Genomic DNA, 20,066 nt, shown 5'->3' with positions numbered 1-20,066 from the left:
GTCACAGTCTAAGTTATCTAATTTGTTTAACAAAAAGGCAACGAATGTGAAAATTAATTACTGAGAAGCTTGCTTTTGGGAGAATATGTTATTGTTCTTGAGGCAAGCTGATGGAAAGCTAGACAAGAGGGAATGAAAAAGAAGAAAAAATGAAACAGAAGACACGGAGAGATGGAAAAACTTTCACTTGATGAACTAAGACAACATTAGGCGATTGAAATCATTTCACTTCATAAGATTGTTAAAAGCTTTCTGTAACGCAGGTAAATGGAAAAAAAAAACAGGGTGAAAGAAAATCCATTCCTGTCTGCAGGCCTTTCCTACGCACTAAATTAAAATATCTTAACCATAAAGACAAAAATTTCAGTGGCTGGAAGCAGTTTCTGTGGAACAATTGGAGACACGCAATTAACGCTTTTACATGTTGTCATTAAAAAAAACATGCATAAAAACCCTGATGGCGGACATTTTAGTTTAGGTTGCTAGCCATGCACCATTGATCAAATCCCTTTGTAGCAAAATGAAAATTCATTCTATTGAGTCTAACGTATCCATTTAGCACTCATCATCGACTGCAGTGAAATTTAGCATAACAATGGAAGTGTACCGATCTCTGTATAGGACTCGAATTTGAGTAAATGTGTAATTACTTATCACGTCAAAATAATACTTATTATCCAATTTGCTTGGAATCCTGGAAATATTGGTGGTGATCTGAGCCATGGTTTCTTTACAAGCATTAAAAAGACCAGAGCTGGGTATTGAAATCGACACCACTTACTTAGCAGTTGGACGATCTCGCTGCATCTACCCAGATACATCTACACTGTCAATGAGTGAAAGAAATGAGGTTTTCTTTGCATGTATATGTGTGTATGTGTGTTATTTGAATGCAAGTATCCAGGGAAGTATAACAAAACCAACCCAGCGTGTGTGTTCTATCATTCACATGGACAGCAGACCTGCATCTTTTATATCCAACTGATATGATATATCATCCTCTCTATCCGTGCATTTGTCTGAAATTTCTCTTTTGTTTGCCCAGAGTATTTGATGGATCAGCCAGCGTTGCAGTCAGAGGTTGTACCAGCTGCTATGGAGTAAAACACTACAATAGCCACCGCTCATCTCATTGAAAGCAGCAAAAATCCAACAAATGAAGGAAAGAGATTTCATTTCCTGTGGTTAGTCAAAATGAATTTCAGCATCCTTAATTTCTCTTAAAATTTTTAAGTTTTTTGTGCCATGAAATTCATCCATGTAGATTACTTTTTTCTTCTTTGTTCTTTGTATCAAAATGATGAATGCTTATTGTTTGTGTCATGGCACATCTAGTCTCTTTCACATTGTGCTGGTTACATCCTGAAAGTACCATTCATTTTAGAATTCATCATGAAATAGACACCATTTTCCCCTTCTTTTCCTATCGAGTCAGAGTTCACATCGACATTATTGAGAAAAGGATTCAGTTACATTTGTCATCTCATCCAAAATTCTTCATGTGCTTTTTTTTCATTTCATTTTAAAAGGGATTATGTTTTAAGTAATCTGTAAACATGTATGAAACTAGATACAGAGATTTGAAAGTTAGGTGGAAAGATTCCTCTCATTCTCACTGGCAGTTTTTCTGGCTGGTGTTTGAAAAAGCTAAATTGACGGCTGAATAAAAAAACGAATTCCCAGGGAATGTGACATGTCAATTAACAACAATATTTGGGTTGGAAAATCTGGTAACAAGAGTTTAGGGAGTGTAGTCTGATTTGACAGGGTTTATCATGGGTAACAAAAGATGAAGTATCGGTAAAGATAAAATAACATCATTGTTGTCAGGGGCAGTGGATAAAATACACACAAAATGGTTTAATGAAAAGACAGCAGAGTGTTCAATTTGTGGCCGGCACCACAGAATAGAACTCTGGGAAGAAATGGTTCTTGAACCACATTACACATACAAAATGCGATGCACTAGTGGTATCGTCATGACTACCGAGGATCTCAGTAGCATTGACACTATAAACCTTACCATGATCAGTCACGTTACTTTTCCACTTTGGTTTTATTGTGGTTTTCCAAATTATACAAATACTTTAAAAGGAACGACACCTTAGTTCATTATGAAAAGTGGTTTGGTTCGGTGTAGGAATGGTGAAAACTGTTTTCAGAACATCAAGTGCATTTCTGGAATAAGAAACCAGTGACATTCTAATACTTGCCATGGAAAATGGGAATTTTTCAAATCCTTACAGTGACTGGAAATTAAGGAGTTATTGTTAGACAGAAACGGCAGAGCTGTGGAAATGTGTGGAATAAATCAAGCATGAAGTGACTGTAACCATGGTAACAGTCCAAAATGGATAAGAACATGTTTTAACTTACTGGAATATTTCATATACAGACACCATTTTCACAAATATCTCACTTCTACAAAATGGAATAGCAAATTATGTAAAGCACAATTCTGATGGGTATTTTAATGATGGGCATTTTGCAATATTCAGTCTACAAAGAAGAGATTATCTGACAAAATTCATTAAAAAAATTAACCATGAAAAGAGTAAGGTCCATTCTCTGCTGTTTAGAGAGTACTTTGGCTACCGACAACCCCTTAAAAACAGCTCCTATATGACATTATACGGTGCCATGATGAAATCATAGAAAAAATCACATCATGTATTTTTAGGAGATATTCGTATTATTTTACACATAAGTAAAGTTGTTTGTGAGTTTGGCAGTTTTCTCTGATCATCAGATATTACATCAGTGATGATTTCATGCAAATAACTACTATTGGCAGCGATGTGTCGACAGCGGAAGGAATTCCATTCTAGCAGAGACACTGCTATTGCAGCATTTACATTTTTCTGTTTCTTTTTTCAACTTTTGCAGCTGTGGTAAAAAGAGATTTACAGAGATGGGCAGGTAGAGTCAGCTAGACAAAACAAAAGCAAAGTGAAAAATAAATAGACAGAGAAAAAAATTGACAGAAATGGATGAGAATGACAGACAAAATATAGCCCATCCTAACATCTCCACCCAATAAACAATAAATTTTGAAAATTTTCACAAACATTGAAGACAAGTGACAAAGATTAGTTAATACAGTAATGTATGTATGGATCTAAATCAAGTGAGTTCAATAAACTGATGTCATCAAAATATAACCACACTGGGAACAGGGTATAGTTCAAAGTTGCATCACTGGTGAAACTGCAATTCTGAGCTGTTTCTGGAGATTGGAATGAAACTGATATTTTACTGTTACTGAATTAAATGTCCAGCTAAAGTGTAGAAATGTTTAGAGTCAGCAAACTGCCCAACAGCAAACATTACTCTGTGGAGGTTAGTTGAACTTATCGTGGTTTATTACTGTACTTAAGGGGGCTCTGCATCCAACACAACATATTTTGCTCAAAAATCACGTTTTTGCAAACATTCATTCAATTTTAATTAATATGTTAACCCACGATTAAAATGTTGGTGGGGTTCACCTTTTAGCTTGTCAAGCAGTCATAAGTTTCGTGATAAAGAAGTGTTAATTTATGCAAATGAATGTAAATAATCCGATTTCCTGGATTCTTTTTCCTCCCTATTTTAAAATTTCCAAAGAATTTAACTCCACTCTGGCTGGGTCAAATTTTCTGAAATTGTCACATTGTTTCACATTAAATGCTCTTAAAAAAACAACTTTTTTGTTTGGCTATAAAGTTCTTACATTTTAAATAAGAGGCATTTGCATTTTACAAATCATGATTTTAATCACTTTTTTGAATGTCAGTTTTTCAACCTTTGCCATTTTTGAATGAGGATAGATAATGCAAAATAAAAGTCGTTTTTTTCTACATATACTCTTCTTTCAAGTTAAATATTACATTTCAGAAAATAGTGTCAAGTTTTTGACTTAAATTAATTTTTATCATTAATACCAAAATTTAGGTTTTTTACCCCAAGTATACACCCACTTCATCTTTCGAGTAAACTACTGCTACCATACTAAACATTTGAGTCTCTGCTCTTTGAAAATATATAGTATGAGGGGGTTTCCTTGTCATCTTTGTTGAGAAATTTGCTTTGAAAAAAACTGTGTTGGCAACATGCAGCTCCACCTTAACCAATAAACTTGAGGCAGAACTCATCAAAATTAAACGGAATATTTTTGTATTTTTGTGCAGATTTTGGTTTTTCATTTTTTCTAGACAAATATTTGATCAGATGATGTCACTCATTAAGTCTACACATACAAACAAACTTTAGAGGAAATGTTTTTCCTTTGTAAACTTCAAATATTACCATATATATTACCATATATATGTGTCTATTTCTTATTATTGTACAGTGTGGTGCTGCAACACAACACAATCAAAATACAACACTATTTACAAATAATTTTTATCTCATTGTTCTGATCCAAGTGTCCTTTTATGCTAACAAATAAAATTCAATCCAAAATGACACTAATGTTTTACCTTTTTTCATTTTTTCTTTGAAGAATAACCTTGATTTTTATACAATGCTTGATTTAACTTCATAACGCTTTTAATAAATTGGTATGACCAGATTTTGTAGAATTTTGCATTTAAAGAATTGTTTTATCAAGAGTTACAGAATGGTTTAACAACAGCAACGCAGTTTACTCCCTTCACGTTTTTAAGAAATGCAACAACAATCTTGACGAAATTAGCATAATATTATGCTTTTTAGAATTCAACTTTTTCAAATAACTTTGCAATTATGAACAGATACAATTCAATTATGAACAGAACCTTATAATGTTCTAACGTATTACAAAAATTGTTTCAATTTGACAGAAATGAATAAAAAATAAAAATAATAAATAAAAATTTAGCGTTTCATTCCAGTGCATTTGCTTTTATTCAGAAAATCGGATGACAGTAAGAAGTTGGAAACATCAGTATTCATTTAGGTGTTGCCATGGTTACCACATTGTTGATAATGAAGATTAACACTGGAACCCTTTGCAGGGTTTTTTCTAATCTGCACAAGATGAAAATCTTTGCTTTGCAGGTTGCAGTATTTCAGAAACTGAAATTTGAAAGTTATAAACACACTTATTTGATAGTGTCTCATTGGACATGGATGTTACCATGGACCAACATTGATATTATTATCATCTTCAATTACAAGTGTTTGTGCAGGTAACTGCTGTACACTAAACAAGTCCATGAACACCATTCAACAGCGACAGAAAGTTTTTACAGCTCAGTGGAAAGCCACGTGAGGTTTCTCCAACACTCTGCATTTTCTATTTCTTCACAAATTTCTTCATTAAAAGTACATTTACGAGAACAACAGCTCTTTGAATTAGCTGGCAAAGTCCTCAACTAGGAAATATCGCAGATGAGAAATGTTTCAATTAGTAGTTCATCAAGTGCAGAAAAGAAATTGTGATATGGTGATTTGATGTTCAACAAAATCTAGTCCCTCTTGGCTCATTGTATGCCTCTGGGCAGAGCAAAACTTGTCTCGAATTACATTCGGATGTCTAGTATTACATTTTGATGAATTAACTCGGTAAATGTTTTCAGTCATTGGGGACTCACAGGGTAGGCAAATGGACTTGGCAGGCTAACCTCCTATACTATCCATCATGTTGATGTATGGAGGCGGGGAAGTCCTGTGGCAGCTTACTGACCCAATGTCATCTACTGCTTGCTTATTTTTCTCTCTGGCTTTTTTTGTGGAACCTGAAGACGGCAGTGCATGTCACAGCTTACAGTCTCACCATGCAGACAAATTGTCTGGGGTTTTAAACCAGGCTGGAGCCCAGATGACGACAACCACAAAGTCAAGGTCAAAAGTTCCAATTGAGAGGAACCATAAACTGCTAAATTGTGTTTAACTGCAGCACGAACATTACAGCAGATCAAGTACGCTATCATTTCGCCGATACAATGCGATGGGGCTGTGTATTATGAACTCACTCACAGCTCTGTTTCATGAGGTGATCATGTCCCAGACACAGCTGGCCCTGCCTGCAGTATGAAATACACTATTAATACCTGCAGGGAACACAAGTAGAGAGGATCACTGTGGATACACAGACTCTAGTATTGGAGAGGTAATAACCTTTCAATAATAGCACACAGCTGGGCATGTTTCAGAGACAATTTGGCTGGGGGGGGGGAAGAGGGGAGGGAGAGATCCAGAATGTAGGAAGATAAAGCTATGGACGTGTTCGGCAAAACAGAACACAGGAATTATAGAGCTTTGACTTAAAACTCTTTGTTATTATTAATTAAAATTTTTGTGAAGATTTACGCTGTCATGGGAACAGGAAGGCTGAAGATGAAAAATTTGTTCACGACCGAAATATTTGTTGTGACATTAACATATACTGTGGAGATGGAGATATTTTATGTCCTTTCTCAAGGAAATTGGTTGAGCAAATATTTATATGTTAATGTGTTGCACACAAAATCTATTTTGTGAAAAAGTCATAAACAGCTGAGATGAGAATTAAGGAATTCTCAACCACCGCAACCATAAACACCACCACCACGACAACAAACATCATGACAGAGTACCTTTAACAAATAGACTGCAACAACAACACCAACAACAACAACATACATCATGACAGAGTACCTTTAACAAATAGACTGCAACAACAACACCAACAACAACAACATACATCATGACAGAGTACCTTTAACAAATAGACTGTAGGCTTGGATGTTAGGTTATTCAAAATGTGAAACATGGCTGTACAGCAGATAGTTTTGTTGTTAAGTTTTTTAGAATTATGAGAATAAATTGAAAATTGCTAGTCTTGATACCAAAATTTTAACTAGTGTTCAGCTACTTGTAAAAGAAAGGAATATATTGAAAGCAATAAAAAACATAAGAAACAAGAAGAAGAAATGGACAGTGGATAGCGATGTGACCAGTTGTCATGGTAATGTGCTTCAAATAAAAACACATGCTTCCACAACAAATGTCTACTTAACAGAAGATGATGTGAAATTTCACAGTCATTTTTCCGCTTACAACTGGTGATGTGAAATTTCACAATTCTGTTGTGTGAATCTTCCATGGTGTCTCAAATCGCCAATCCTCTAATATGGAAAACAGGCACCTGAATTTGTCAGCCTCTCTTGTGGCCGACTTTGTTGCGGCTCAGGAAAGAAAACGGGGTGGAGAGAATCTTTAACAGTGTGAACATTCCAACACAGATTTAATAGAAGTAGAGGTGTATGGCTGACTGGTGATACAAACATTACTTGACACACTGGGCGTGAAACACATGTGGGCAAATCTGACACTTTGGAGAGCAGTTGCCGTCTTCATGTTGTGACCCATGGATTTTTGAGGTTAATTGGGATGTAAACTAAGCTTAGAGTTCGGGATAAACCAGGGTGACAAAGCTGGATCAGTATCCAGTGATTTATGATGTCTTTGCAAGGTTCAGTATACAAATATCAAGCTCCATGTAATTACTTTATAAAAACTCTCAGGAAAATTTATGGAGGGTATGCAGAAAAAAAAGGGCTGTTTCTCTCGCAATTCAAGGAGGACATTTTGGCCTCAAGGGGTTTCAGACTTGTGTCTGCTTCCGTGACAAAGAGATGTGTTCATGAAGGATAAAAAATAAACATACTGATGTCACTGAGGCTAGCAGATACATAGTTTAAATTACAGATGAAAAAAGCAAAGATTTTTTACTGTGACTGATAGGTTTCCACTCTACTGCCATCATCATACAATAAGGCGCAATGTTTTTTATCAGCATCGATAACAATTGTGAAAACTCTCATTTTACCTAAACAGAGTCTTGAAAACATGGACCACCCTGCACCCTATGGTATACATGATGAACTTTAGTGACATTATTCCCTCAAAGGTGAATATGGTCAAGCTCTAGGACTACAAAAAAAGAAAAATAGAATAAACAGAAAAAAAATGTTAAGTTTTAAGTTTTTGATATGTACAAATATATGTATATAATGCATAAGTATATAACGTATTGATAAAATTTGGAGATAATCATGGTTATACACGCAAATGTCATTGGTCTGTATTCAAACTCTCTTGCTGCTTTGCTGTTGGAAATGAATGTCAAGCATGTTTATGATATTTCAACACCCCCCTCCCCATTAAGTACATTGATCAGTACACCCCCCTCCCCATTAAGTACATTGATCAGTACACCCCCCACCCCCCATTAAGTACATTGATCAGTACACCCCCACCCCCCCATTAAGTACATTGATCAGTACACCCCCCCCCCCATTAAGTACATTGATAGGTACATTAACATTTGTGTGATGTAAAGGCAGCTATGGTCAACGTAACTTCATTTCTCTGAGGTCAAAGGTCTCTACACTGAAGGCAATTTTCTTGAAAACAAGCTAATTTCACAAATATTTATTTGTATATTCAAAATAATATTATGGTTTGTCAGATATTAAATGCAAAAATGTACATAAAGCTGTGGAAAGAGTATATTTTCTAGATTATTGGAAGATGATTTGTAGTGATGTCTTTCATGTAAAGGAATGAAAAAAAAAGTAATCCCACTTGTATATACAGAAACAACAGAATACTTCCCTCCAAATTAATAATTTTATTTACATTTGTTAAATATTCCAAGCATGTTCTTAAACTTATTCTTTTAAACCTGAGTACTTCATGTTGAGACATTAATTATGATTTCAAAAAATATACTGAGAAGTTTTCATTCAAAAAATCCTCAAGAAATTTTTTGATTGAAATTGATTTTCTGCTTGTCCATTTGAAATAAGACGCAGGGAATATGCATGTCAATAAACCAAGAGCTGGGAGAATTAGTGTAATTGTTTCATAAAAAATAATTTTTCTAAAAATCTTGGTGTGTTGTTAACTTTGTCAGAAGATCCGGTATTGTGTGACTAGTCTGCAATCTACAGCGATGACACTGTTCAGTATCATTGAAAATGAAGAAAAACAATCTCTGTTTAAAATGACGACCACAAGTACCATCTCTTGATTAATTTAAATGTTACGCTGGCAATAAAAAAAAGACTTGGGCATGATAATGTTAATCTCTTCAATATTTCACAATTTTCACAAAACCTTCTTTCATTCTGATTTTTATGTCAGGTTAGGTTGGATGTACACAGGTGACGGAATTAAATGAAATGGAATTTGAAACTCCGGGTTTTTTCCCGTTAGAGATGCTGAGAATGGAAATGCAAGAACACAAGTGTGTCTGCCTCCCATAACAACCTACTATGTCATGAAAATTTATTGTTGTAGCTGTTAATGGAGTTAGTCAAGCTGTAACAATTCCGACAAAAAAATTTAATTTTATTGAATAATGGCATTTTATTTGAAACTTTTCACCTCTTGGACATATTAGACCAAAAACGCAACCTTAAATTGAATGCATTTTAGTTTATGAGAGCATTACTGGTGACAATTTTTCAAGAATGCGGATGATTTGTTTTGGTGGTCGTTAAGTATTCTGGTGATCACTGGGACAGAAACGTATTCAAATGAAGTGTTCAGGTGATGAAACGGCAATGCTATACACTTTTATTCACATAGAAATATACATGCTAGAGTTGATTAAACATGCCTGATTGCTTTGCTTCTTCTTCAAACTTAATCTTTGCGATGTAAAGAGCTAACTTCAGCTGAAATGGAGAGGTGCTCTCCATAATGAAGCGTTTCATTTCTCTGAAAGCAGGTCACACTGGCCAAGCCCATCGTAGTTCCGTGCCTGTCACCACTTTCCACGGTCACCGCGGTATTGCCGTCTCTCCATTCTTTGCTTTATCGTACAAGATTCAATTTGTTTGCTTGTTTGTTTTCAGTCCAGATACTTGTAGCAGGCAGTTTTAAAACCATCACTTCAGCTACTTTGAGTTTGCTTACTGGTTTGGAGGCCTTTCATGATGTGCAGGTTATGACTGTCTTGGTGGACATGTCAGAAAATAATGATAATTTTGATATTACAACAATTACTCTGCTTTGCTACAAACACATAAATCATAATTAATCCCACTTTAAAGAAGTCTTACGTGCAATTTAGGTATGTGACAATAAGAAAAACAACAGAATAAACAATCTTGATAGAAACTGTGACAGTATTTCCTTGATGGGGTGACATTCAAATGAATTATGTCTTTTCATAATCTTTTAAATGGAGCGCAAACACTACGGTTGGTGAAAATTTTTGTTCTAACGATCCATACATTACAAAATCAAAAAAAAAATCGCCTGAAGCTTTAATCCAGAATCTCTGATGGATCTTGGAATCAATCATGCCATGTCAACAAATAAAGTCAACATCTACATCCTTCATGAAAAATTCTTTCAAAATATTGGTCCAAATTATTTTCCTATCACATGTAACAATAATATGTAGATTTCATTCACGTATTGCTACATTTCAATTTGGTATTGCTACAATTCACTTCTTCTGTCAGAGAATTTTTCAGTTTTATCATTAATGCAATTGAATAACCTGAAATTTACAATCCAACTTTTAATTTCTGAACTTAAGTTTTTTCTTAATTTTCAACAGTTGTAAAATATTCTTTGCATATATGTTTGTATTGATCTTCAAACAAAGAAAACATTTTTTCATCAAATGAGGTGATATGGAAACAATTCAAATCTTAAAAATACATAAAATTTTACTATGTGACAAATGTACTGGCATACATCAAATATTAACATCCCTGACTTGAAAGATTTCTACACATTAAAGCAGCTCTGATCGAATAAGAGAAATACATTTGGAATGTCAAAACACAGTAAAGAAAGAAAGGTGTGTACAGAGAGTATTGTGCGAGGTCAGAAGGAGGTGTTGAAGAGAGACACTTTCATCTCTGTTTGTGGCTGCATGGCTAAAGCCTGTAAATTGCAAGTGACAAAAAGGCAGAAAGGTAATGGTCCAGAACTGTGTGCTTGCATACTAACTCCACCATTAGTGATCTTTTGACAAAACAAACAAATCTTTAGCGGGATCAATCCATCACTCTCTCCCCCGACTGTTTGTCCAAGGGGCACAAAAAAAAGATAGGTTGGAAAACTGAATATGCAAAGAAAGTGCTGCTGTGATCAGATGCAAAATACAGTACATCTTGAGAGAATAATCTGACAGGGGTGTAGCCTTCCATGCAGGAGGCACCATTTATTATAACATAATAAAATTCAACACATCATAAAAGTCTGTCAAATAATTTGCAATTGTTTTCCTCCGAAGAAAACTGATATTCAACTGCTTCCCAGTGAATTATTACATGATTAAAAACTTAATTACTCTGAAATGGTTTAATTATGAATTAATTACTCGGCTTTGAAATGTCTGACCAAATTTAATTAATATTTTTGTTCTTGTGTTTTTGAAGAGACTAGCTTGACATTGTTTTCTGAGACAGGACTTGACTACATGTAAGATGATATATCTCTGATATGGGAGCAATTGCTCTTTACTAATTACACATCTAAAGCTATTATTTCTTCGTAACTATGACTGGAGTATTTTGTTCCGAGCAGATTTTCTTTTTCCTTTTTAGAAAACCTGACTCTCCTGTATTTGTTGGGGAGCTCTTTAAAAATCAGTCCCAATTGGTTCTCCTTTAGATGATTGAACGCTGGTTTACAGCGTTGGACTTCAAAAGGGCAAATGACTATGCAGTAAATAGTGAAGGAGAATCATATAAAGAGCAGTACTGCAGAGATAGTACATTTTTCAGGTCATTGATTCCAAAGTGCTCAAACTATATCACTTAAAAGTGATAGGCATGCTTTTTCACTTTTTATGGAGGCCATTGTTGACACCATTTGCCTCTATAAAGTAAAAAGAAAATGGCACTTTCTGTTTTCATTAACATGCAAGGCTGACTGGCTGCGCTTTGTGAGCAGATGTGTGGTCACATGACTCCAAACTTGTAAACAACTGAACTTTGCTCATTTTCCAAATTGCTGAAGTGGATACAGTTTTGAAAATTTTTTTACCAATACATGATCACTTGCTTTTCCATTGGCAAACAGTAATCAATGTGATTCAATGAAAATGCCAATGAAATGAATGCTGTCAATGAGTAAAATAATTAAAATGCAATTGAAATAAGTGCTGTGTATCAGGAAAATGTATTCATTTTAATTTATGTGAAATTTACTACGTACCACTGTTGAAAATGTCAGCATTACAGAATAATGAACCCCTATCAAGAGAAGATCCCTCTTTAATATAATACATCAATACTATATACAATTATGTGAAAGAAAATATTGCAAGCCCTTCCCCTCCTCTGCCTTCCCCTCCCCTTGTGAAATGACAAAGGTCTTACAGTGGAAATATATCTATCACAATTGGACAAAGACAGAGATACTCCAGGGTATATTTCTCACTGTCTGTTAGTTCAAATTAATTAAAATTAACGAGAATAAAATATTCTCACACTGCTAATCTTTTCTGCAACAAATAACAAACTAGGCTTCTTGGTTCAAATGTTGTTATATTTCTAGATTCCCTTTGCCTATCTACTTTGTGTGCAAAATATGTATGTAGTTGTACCTGGGTATATGTGTATATGAGCGTGTGTATATTTATATACCACTGTTGAGGGACATTGTGTCAGCGTGAGTGTTCAATTGTGTGTAAACACAATCTGATGGAAATTATTATTTTCAAATGAGGGCATTAAAAAAATACAGAAAGTTCATGCTGATAAAAATGGTCAAAGAGTGGCTACTGAAATCAGAGCATTTTGGATTTGCAGTTTACATCTCTAAAGTTTGGAAAACTGGACAACTGCTTTTCAAAATTATTCACCAGACACTGGACTGTTTTCCTTTCCAAATCACACACCCTGTCACCTTCATCATCGCATGGAAACAGCTTTGCTGCTCATTCCAAATATTGGAGACAATGGGTGAAACCAAAATGAATTCAACATGGGTGTGTGAAGGCAAACATGAAGTGATGAGCATGCAACCCTGCCTTACCTCACCTTGTCATGGTATGGACGGACTAAGCAAAGATTGTTGTGGTAGATAATAGGGAAATCAGAAGCTATGCATAGGGCCATTGTTTTCAATCTTGTATGGTTGTTGAAAAAGTTGAGAGTATGAAAGTTTGTTTGGAAGACTTACCGAGAAATGCAAGTCCTCTGTTGTGTAGTTTTTCCTGCAGAATAAACTCATATTCGGCACCAACAGAGCTGACATGATGAGTTAAGGAACATCTCAGTGACTGATGAATGTGTCAACTGGTCCAATGTAGTCATTACAATATTTCAGACATGACTGATTATATTAATAAAGAGAAAGTCAAAAAATGGGTCGATGTACAGAGAGAAAAACATCAAAGATCGGTATATTAACTTCAATACACAAACAAAAAGGGTGTCATATCATCCACGGCAGACACATCATAGTTGTGAAAGAAAATCTTTCAGTTGACTTCTTTTGCTGAAGTTGATGATTTTTTTTATAAATTGAAAGTTTTCCTTTTATTTCTGAGTAAGAGTGTTTTGATGGTCAGTAAGGTGCTCAATCACTATGGCAACTGCATCTGAAACTTCTCACGTAAAAGAGAACAGTTCACCAGGATTTATTTCTTTGTGAGTCCAAATGTACTCCTTTCAGTGCATTTTCAGTGTCTCTTCACCTTGTGCCACTTCAAGCAGAAACGTAAAAAGCAAACACGGCAGAATGAGATGAAATATCTCCAACAATAAGGGTGGAGAAATACCTAGTATTGCTTAATGTCCATTTTGTTGTCCAACAATCATTGGAGAGGATATTTTAGGGGAGGGAGTACTCCATAAGGCACTTACCACCCACCTGACTCTGCATAAATGCTGAATGCAACCATCATCACCGTATCTCATCTGGATAATTGCAAGTGATAATGGAAAGCAAATGATACAAAGGCCAAGAAGTTCATCACTCAGGAATCTTGTTCGATTTGCGTTTATCTCAGACTCGTGAGACGGGATGCATTTGGGGCAGTAAATCAAAATTTTCTCTCCAAGTATTCTCTCTAAGAAGAATCAACTTTTATGAGAATGCTGTGACCCGCTGAGTCACTTGGCTGGTATTACTTCCTAATCAAAGCAAACCATCAGTGATGCCAGCGTTTTTCCATGGCACTGTTTTGCCAGAAATAAATTGATGGATATGGAAAAATCTATTCCCAAGGAAATTGCACATATTAAGCCATAAATGTAAAGCTAATGCTGATCTTTTACACTAATACATGAACAGAAAGCTAAACAGTGTCTTTGAACCTTTTCAAATGGCCTTCCCGTCATCACAGCTGATATTACAAGCAGTAATATGATTGCCTTTTTTTATGTAGGATTGCTCCTGAAGCTTTAAGTGGCAAATCTCCCTCCGACTTTTTCATATCAATCCAGCGCTGTTTATTGTGTAATTTTCCAGCAGTTTAGATGAAGCAACCCTCACAAGGGAGATCAAAAAATTCATCCCACGATGCAATGTTCAGCAACTGTTTAACGCAGGCAGGATGTGCAGCATAAAATTATTAATTTTTACCTTGGCTATTCATTCTATATGTATTTTTTTCAATCTAGCCATGCGTATCTCTGTCATGAATTGTGGAATGCACTGTGGATAAATTGGTCGCTGGCAATCAGTAGAAAATTACACAGCAGCAAAAACAATTGAGGGCATTTGTTTCACCATTTGGAGCAGATCAAGGCAGCATAAACATCAATTATTAAATGGGTCATTTATTATTACTAAAATAACAATCTAATGGAACAGGTAAAATGACCATTATTTTCAGTGTCTCTGTTCAGAATCTAATGAAGTCTATTATTTTGGGATGAAAAGGCGGACGTTACACTGACTGAGTTTTATTTCAATTTTTACCGACCTGAGCTGGACAAAAGGAGTGGAGTGAAAACCTGTACGGTACACCTTAATGTAACTAACCTATTGTAAATAGAAATAAAAGAACAAGAGATGAATTTTGACATGAGCTGATTATGTTGGTCATCAAATTGAAGCAAAACAAACAACAAAACAAACACTTGACTAAAACAAGGAGCCTACATATTTAAAACAAACATAATTGTCACGTTTCATGATACACATGACTGGCTACAAAGCCTGCCTTTGTAAGAATATTGAACAGATAGTTAGGGAAATATTTTGGTCAACAGACTATACAGTCAGCTGCACCAATGCTTTTGCCAGCCATTCATAAAGATTTTGAAAAATGAGATTTTTACAATTTTAAAGTCTTGCAAATGAAAATGAAAAGAGTCTCTCATTATTGTCTGTGATGTCTTGAACACAGACAATGGACTTCTATCTTTTTTGTAAATATGGTCAGTGGTTTCATTCATGGGGAACCATGAATTGTTTTTGTGGAAAGTATAAGAAAAATGGTTAGAAATGAATGCAAAGTACCATACAGTCACTTCGCTAGGTTATTGCTACAATTTAAGCTCACTGAACACAGAGATAAAGTAGAACAAAAACATTAAAGCTATACAGACTGTTGCATCTTCACAGTACCATTTATACAAAGGTGTAGAGTTTTCCTTTCAATATGTTTCCTTTCTCTTTCTATACACATGACATTACATAACACGATATGACATGACACAACATGACATGACACAACATGACATGACACAACATGACATGCAATATGAAATGTACTCCTCATTATTGAGGCCACTCTTGATTATCGTTGACAGTGTTAATTCTGGTGATTTAAATTGCTTTTTTTGGTTTGTTTTTCAATTGTCATCAGAAAATTTTATTGCTCTGGTTACCTTGATGTTTATTCTGTGGTTGTAGGATTTTTATTATTTGTGATTATTTGCCATGCTTTAAATTGGTTTTAAGTTTGTAAAACACCTCTGAACAAATTGTTTTGGAGATATAAGTGCATTCATATATCTTCATTATCATTATTCTTTCCTGGACTGATTATGTTCAATGCTAAATCCAAATTATCATTGTTAATTGCTTTTACCTATTATTTCTGATGTTAGTTTCTTCTATTAAAGAATGGAAATCTTGCCAGCTATGTCATAAAAAGATGTTGAAGTTTGAGAAGAATTTGAAAATATACATAACCAGTTTTGCATGAATGTTCATGCAGTGGTACTGGGGATTTGACATCAAATTCATAGGTGTAAAAATAGTTTTGTTTTTACACTTATTCAGTCAGTCATGACAAACAGTTGGCAGGCTAAATAGGATTTCTTCTTTTGATGAAGATAGTAGACCATGGCAGAGTCTCCATCATGTTTCACCCTGATTTTTATAGAAATTTACATCCTATGACACAGAGAAGATACGTCTGAACTGAACAGCTTCTCAGAAAAGTTGTTGTTTTGGTCTCATGATCTGTACTGCAAAGTTAAACAACACATCTTGATGAGTGACACTGCCAAATGCAATGTGGATTTTTGGCCTCTTAGGGGCCAGTGTCATCTCTCTGTCGGTCTGTGTGTCACACTGTCTGTTCATCCATCTGTCAATGAAATTTGTACAGCGAATGACTGAAAAACGACAGAGCGATAATGCTTAATGTTTGCATAATTATCTAGAATTGACTGGTATATTGTAGTTTGTAGAATCAATGAAGTTTTGCATAGCTGTGATTTTCATAATTCTTAAAAATACATTGTAAGGATAGTCATTTTTATCTTTTAAACATGGTTTAAAGGTTTCCAGGGATGACTTCTTTCTCAATTGTGGTAATAATTTGTACAAGAGATATTTTGTGAAACTTCCTGTCTGATAGCTTGCAAATATGTAGTGTTCCGTTGATGACCTCATTCTTTTTAGTTCAAATTATGATTAGATTTAAATTTGTATCTTTAAATTTTGGGTCTTACCGTGTTATTTGAAGTCGTAGGGGCAATATAAAGACTGTTTTAGATGCCTTTGTGCTTGATTTTCAAGGTACTATGCACTGATTTAGTTCCAGATAGAATGAGTCAGATAATTTTCATTGTTATTTTAACATCAAAACTCTACATGGGGCCTTGGAAGTCTTACTTAGTCCTGTTTCAAAATGACCTACATTACACGTCCTACACACATGTACTGCATGCTCTGATTGGTTAATCCGCTTCTCTAAGGTCCACTTTCGGAGCAGTCATTGGAGGGATCTCATGTGTTAGGTCTCATGTGTGACCGATACATAAAACCATGGCGAAAATGAATTAATGGTCATGACCATTAATGGCGAAAATGAATTAATGGTCATGACCATTAATTCATTTTCGCCATGGTTTCAGTTAATTTGTATAAAACCAGGGCCGAATATATGCATGGTCACCCATTCATTCAGTATCTTTCAACATGTCAAACAATAGAAGTAGTATCTTGCATCAAACAAAATTCATGAAAAATGGCCGACTTTGTCCCTTTAAATTCTAATGATAAAATTGAACTTCAGATTTTCAAGTAAGAATACAAGAAGTCACACAGCATCCAGCTAATTACAAGAGATGGATAAGAGAAAATTAATTCCACTGAATTAAAAAATTAGCAAGACCAACCTCAAGTAAATTGTCATCTTTCCTGTCATGTGATTTCATGGAAATGTTTAAATTCTGGTTTGCGATAAATGATAATAAAGTTTCACGAGCAGAAGAAAGAAACACAACAAAACACTGGCACATCTTTTGATATTAAGTCTGCTCTGACGGCCACAAAGTCATTCATTTTTTTAACCATGTAGGCTGCAGTTAACTAAATTCATTTTCTGATATGGTGGTCAAGAAAAGTACGGAAAATATAAATTTGTGATTCTTTAATTGGTTTTCTAAACTTCTTACTTCACACATTTTTCTATTTTTAGCGCAGCTTATGGAAAAATAGAAAGTGCTGGTTCATTGACTGGCAAATTTTCCAATTACAAAATTGACTCTCTAAAGTGTTACATTTCAATAATTACATGCACTTATATATTCTGTGTTGGATTTTATGAGTTGTAAATGGTCAGATATTAAGTGTTGGTAAACACAGCTTTTGCACACAAAATAAGCAGGTGTGAGTAGTGGGTTGGGTTGAAAGTGATAAAGATACAAGCAACAACTATAGCTGACGTAGGTGATATACATACCTGCAAAGTCGGTAGAATGTGCGTGAAATTAGTGTGCATGAAAAATTTCCTTGATGAGTACAGGGCTGTATTCAACTGGATGAACTCAATGATCAATTTCTGACGATGCAGTCGATATTTTAGATCGCTTTCATTGTGGGTATATGTGCACATTCATCATGGTAAGTACTTAAAAGCCATTAACTCTTGGCCAGCCTGTTTCTTTGCTCTTGTGACTTGCAACATGAGTTAGGAGTCAAAAGCCTTTTCAGATGATTTGATATGAAAGGTTATGAATATGAGACAGAGGTGTCAAGAAATCTTAAAACAAAAAGGATACTGCTTGATATTGTCAACGAGAGGACCATAGTCAGCATCATTCAGGATACACTGAAAAAAGAAAATAGAGGAAATTATTGAACTGAGGTTTCAAACACTGTATACTTAATTTGATCCATTTTCCTATCCATAGTTTCAATCACATTGGTTAAAACAAAAGACAGAATTCTGTGACCTGCATTCAGGATATACTAACAGTGAATAAAATTCAACTATCAAATTACTATATGTACATAAGAGGGCTAACAATTGCAATGCACGCATATAAAAACCCCTAAAAAAAAGACATGTTACGGAAAAGTTAAGTATTTAAGTGTTTGCATGTTTCTAAAACTAGTGTTGATTGGAACATAGAGTTCTCTGTCAATAGTCCATGCTATGTGTATTAACCTGGGACAGGTTTGGGGGAAAAATGCACAAATTTCAGATATGTAAGGGCTTTGAAAAGAAGGATGTCAGACTGACTAAGCAATAAATCATGCGTATTTTATGGAATATTCTGAGAGTGGTGGAGGCAGCCATGCAGCAATAGAAACTACTTTGATGGTAACAGCGATAACGACAGTTTTTCTCTCCAATTCAGATAATCGTGAATGCATTTTAAAGGTATTAACTTTATCAGATGCCATTTTGCATTTACACAGTGAGAATTGGGCTATCTCTGTCATCGTGTTGGAATTGCCTAGTCTGAGGCAAATATGTCACAGAATTAAAAAGACACAAAAAAACAGGAAACATAGGGATAATTCACATACCATCTGCAAACAAACATAGAAACACACATTTTACACAAAGCTAAGCTGATTATAAAACTTAGCAGAATGTAATGCTATTAAACTCGTATTCCAAAAAAATATGCAGACACACAATGGAACATGTTTTGATATCTTAAAACAACATGTTGGTAATTTCTTCCGGCATTGTATAACCATATGCCTGTAATCCCATGATGTTTTTTTTGGGTGTCATTTGGTGACATTTAGTTGACTGGCTATGCACATCAACTGAACAGACATCATCATTTTGTCAGCCAAACACCTTTTTGACAGAGTTACAAATTCGTCACATTCGTACATTTTTATTTCATTTTTTATTAATTTATTATAATAAAATAAAGGCACAGCACTAAAATTTAAAAAGTCAACGGCACCTGGTATTTACATATTCTAGTTGTCATAGTAACCAGTGGGGTCACCAATTGATGACATCAATTATCGATACCATTTGCCATTTCCATTTTGCAGTTACAACAAATGACAAACTTTCATTGTTTTCCTTTGCATATACTTTTTCAATTTCCAGTAAAAATTTAACTTTTTTCAATGCACACACACACTTTTGAATTTTTGGTAAAACTTCAACTTTTTAGAAAAACATACACATTACGGATGATGGTATTTTGTCATTCAACATCCGTGCTAACAAAAATCAATAATTGCATGTTTTTTAAAAAAGCTCATTTTTCTCATGGAGCAATGGTTCATTAAATAATTATGGACAATTTAACAAAGAGGAAAGTCTTTCATGCGGATAACAATACTATGTAGCATATTTTTTGATAAATTATCATCACTACCTTCTATCCTGTGTCCATATCTTACAAGAAATCCTAAACCATTTCTGCAGCTCTCTTCCATTGTACTTGTCTATCCCTATATCAGTAGTATCAGGCTAT

The 20,066-nt window shown here is 34.8% G+C and overlaps 1 protein-coding gene across 4 annotated transcripts in view; it reads right to left on the bottom strand.

Annotated features, from left to right (window-relative positions):
- Positions 1–20,066, bottom strand: part of LOC139148894 (CDAN1-interacting nuclease 1-like) — an 87,311-nt gene that overhangs the window by 51,295 nt on the left and 15,950 nt on the right. For all 4 annotated transcript variants that reach the window (XM_070720338.1, XM_070720340.1, XM_070720337.1 and 1 more), the window contains exons 8-9: positions 18,393–18,442; positions 13,105–13,172 (exon numbers count right to left, since the gene is read on the bottom strand). In XM_070720338.1, the coding sequence (XP_070576439.1) occupies positions 13,105–13,172; positions 18,393–18,442 (118 nt within the window). The remainder of the gene's footprint in view (positions 1–13,104; positions 13,173–18,392; positions 18,443–20,066) is intronic.

This window comes from Ptychodera flava, chromosome 14 (genome assembly GCF_041260155.1).
Source record: "Ptychodera flava strain L36383 chromosome 14, AS_Pfla_20210202, whole genome shotgun sequence".
Lineage (NCBI taxonomy): Eukaryota > Metazoa > Hemichordata > Enteropneusta > Ptychoderidae > Ptychodera > Ptychodera flava.
The sequence above is the reverse complement of the archived record's forward strand: the minus strand, read 5'-3'. Positions and strand labels throughout refer to the sequence as shown.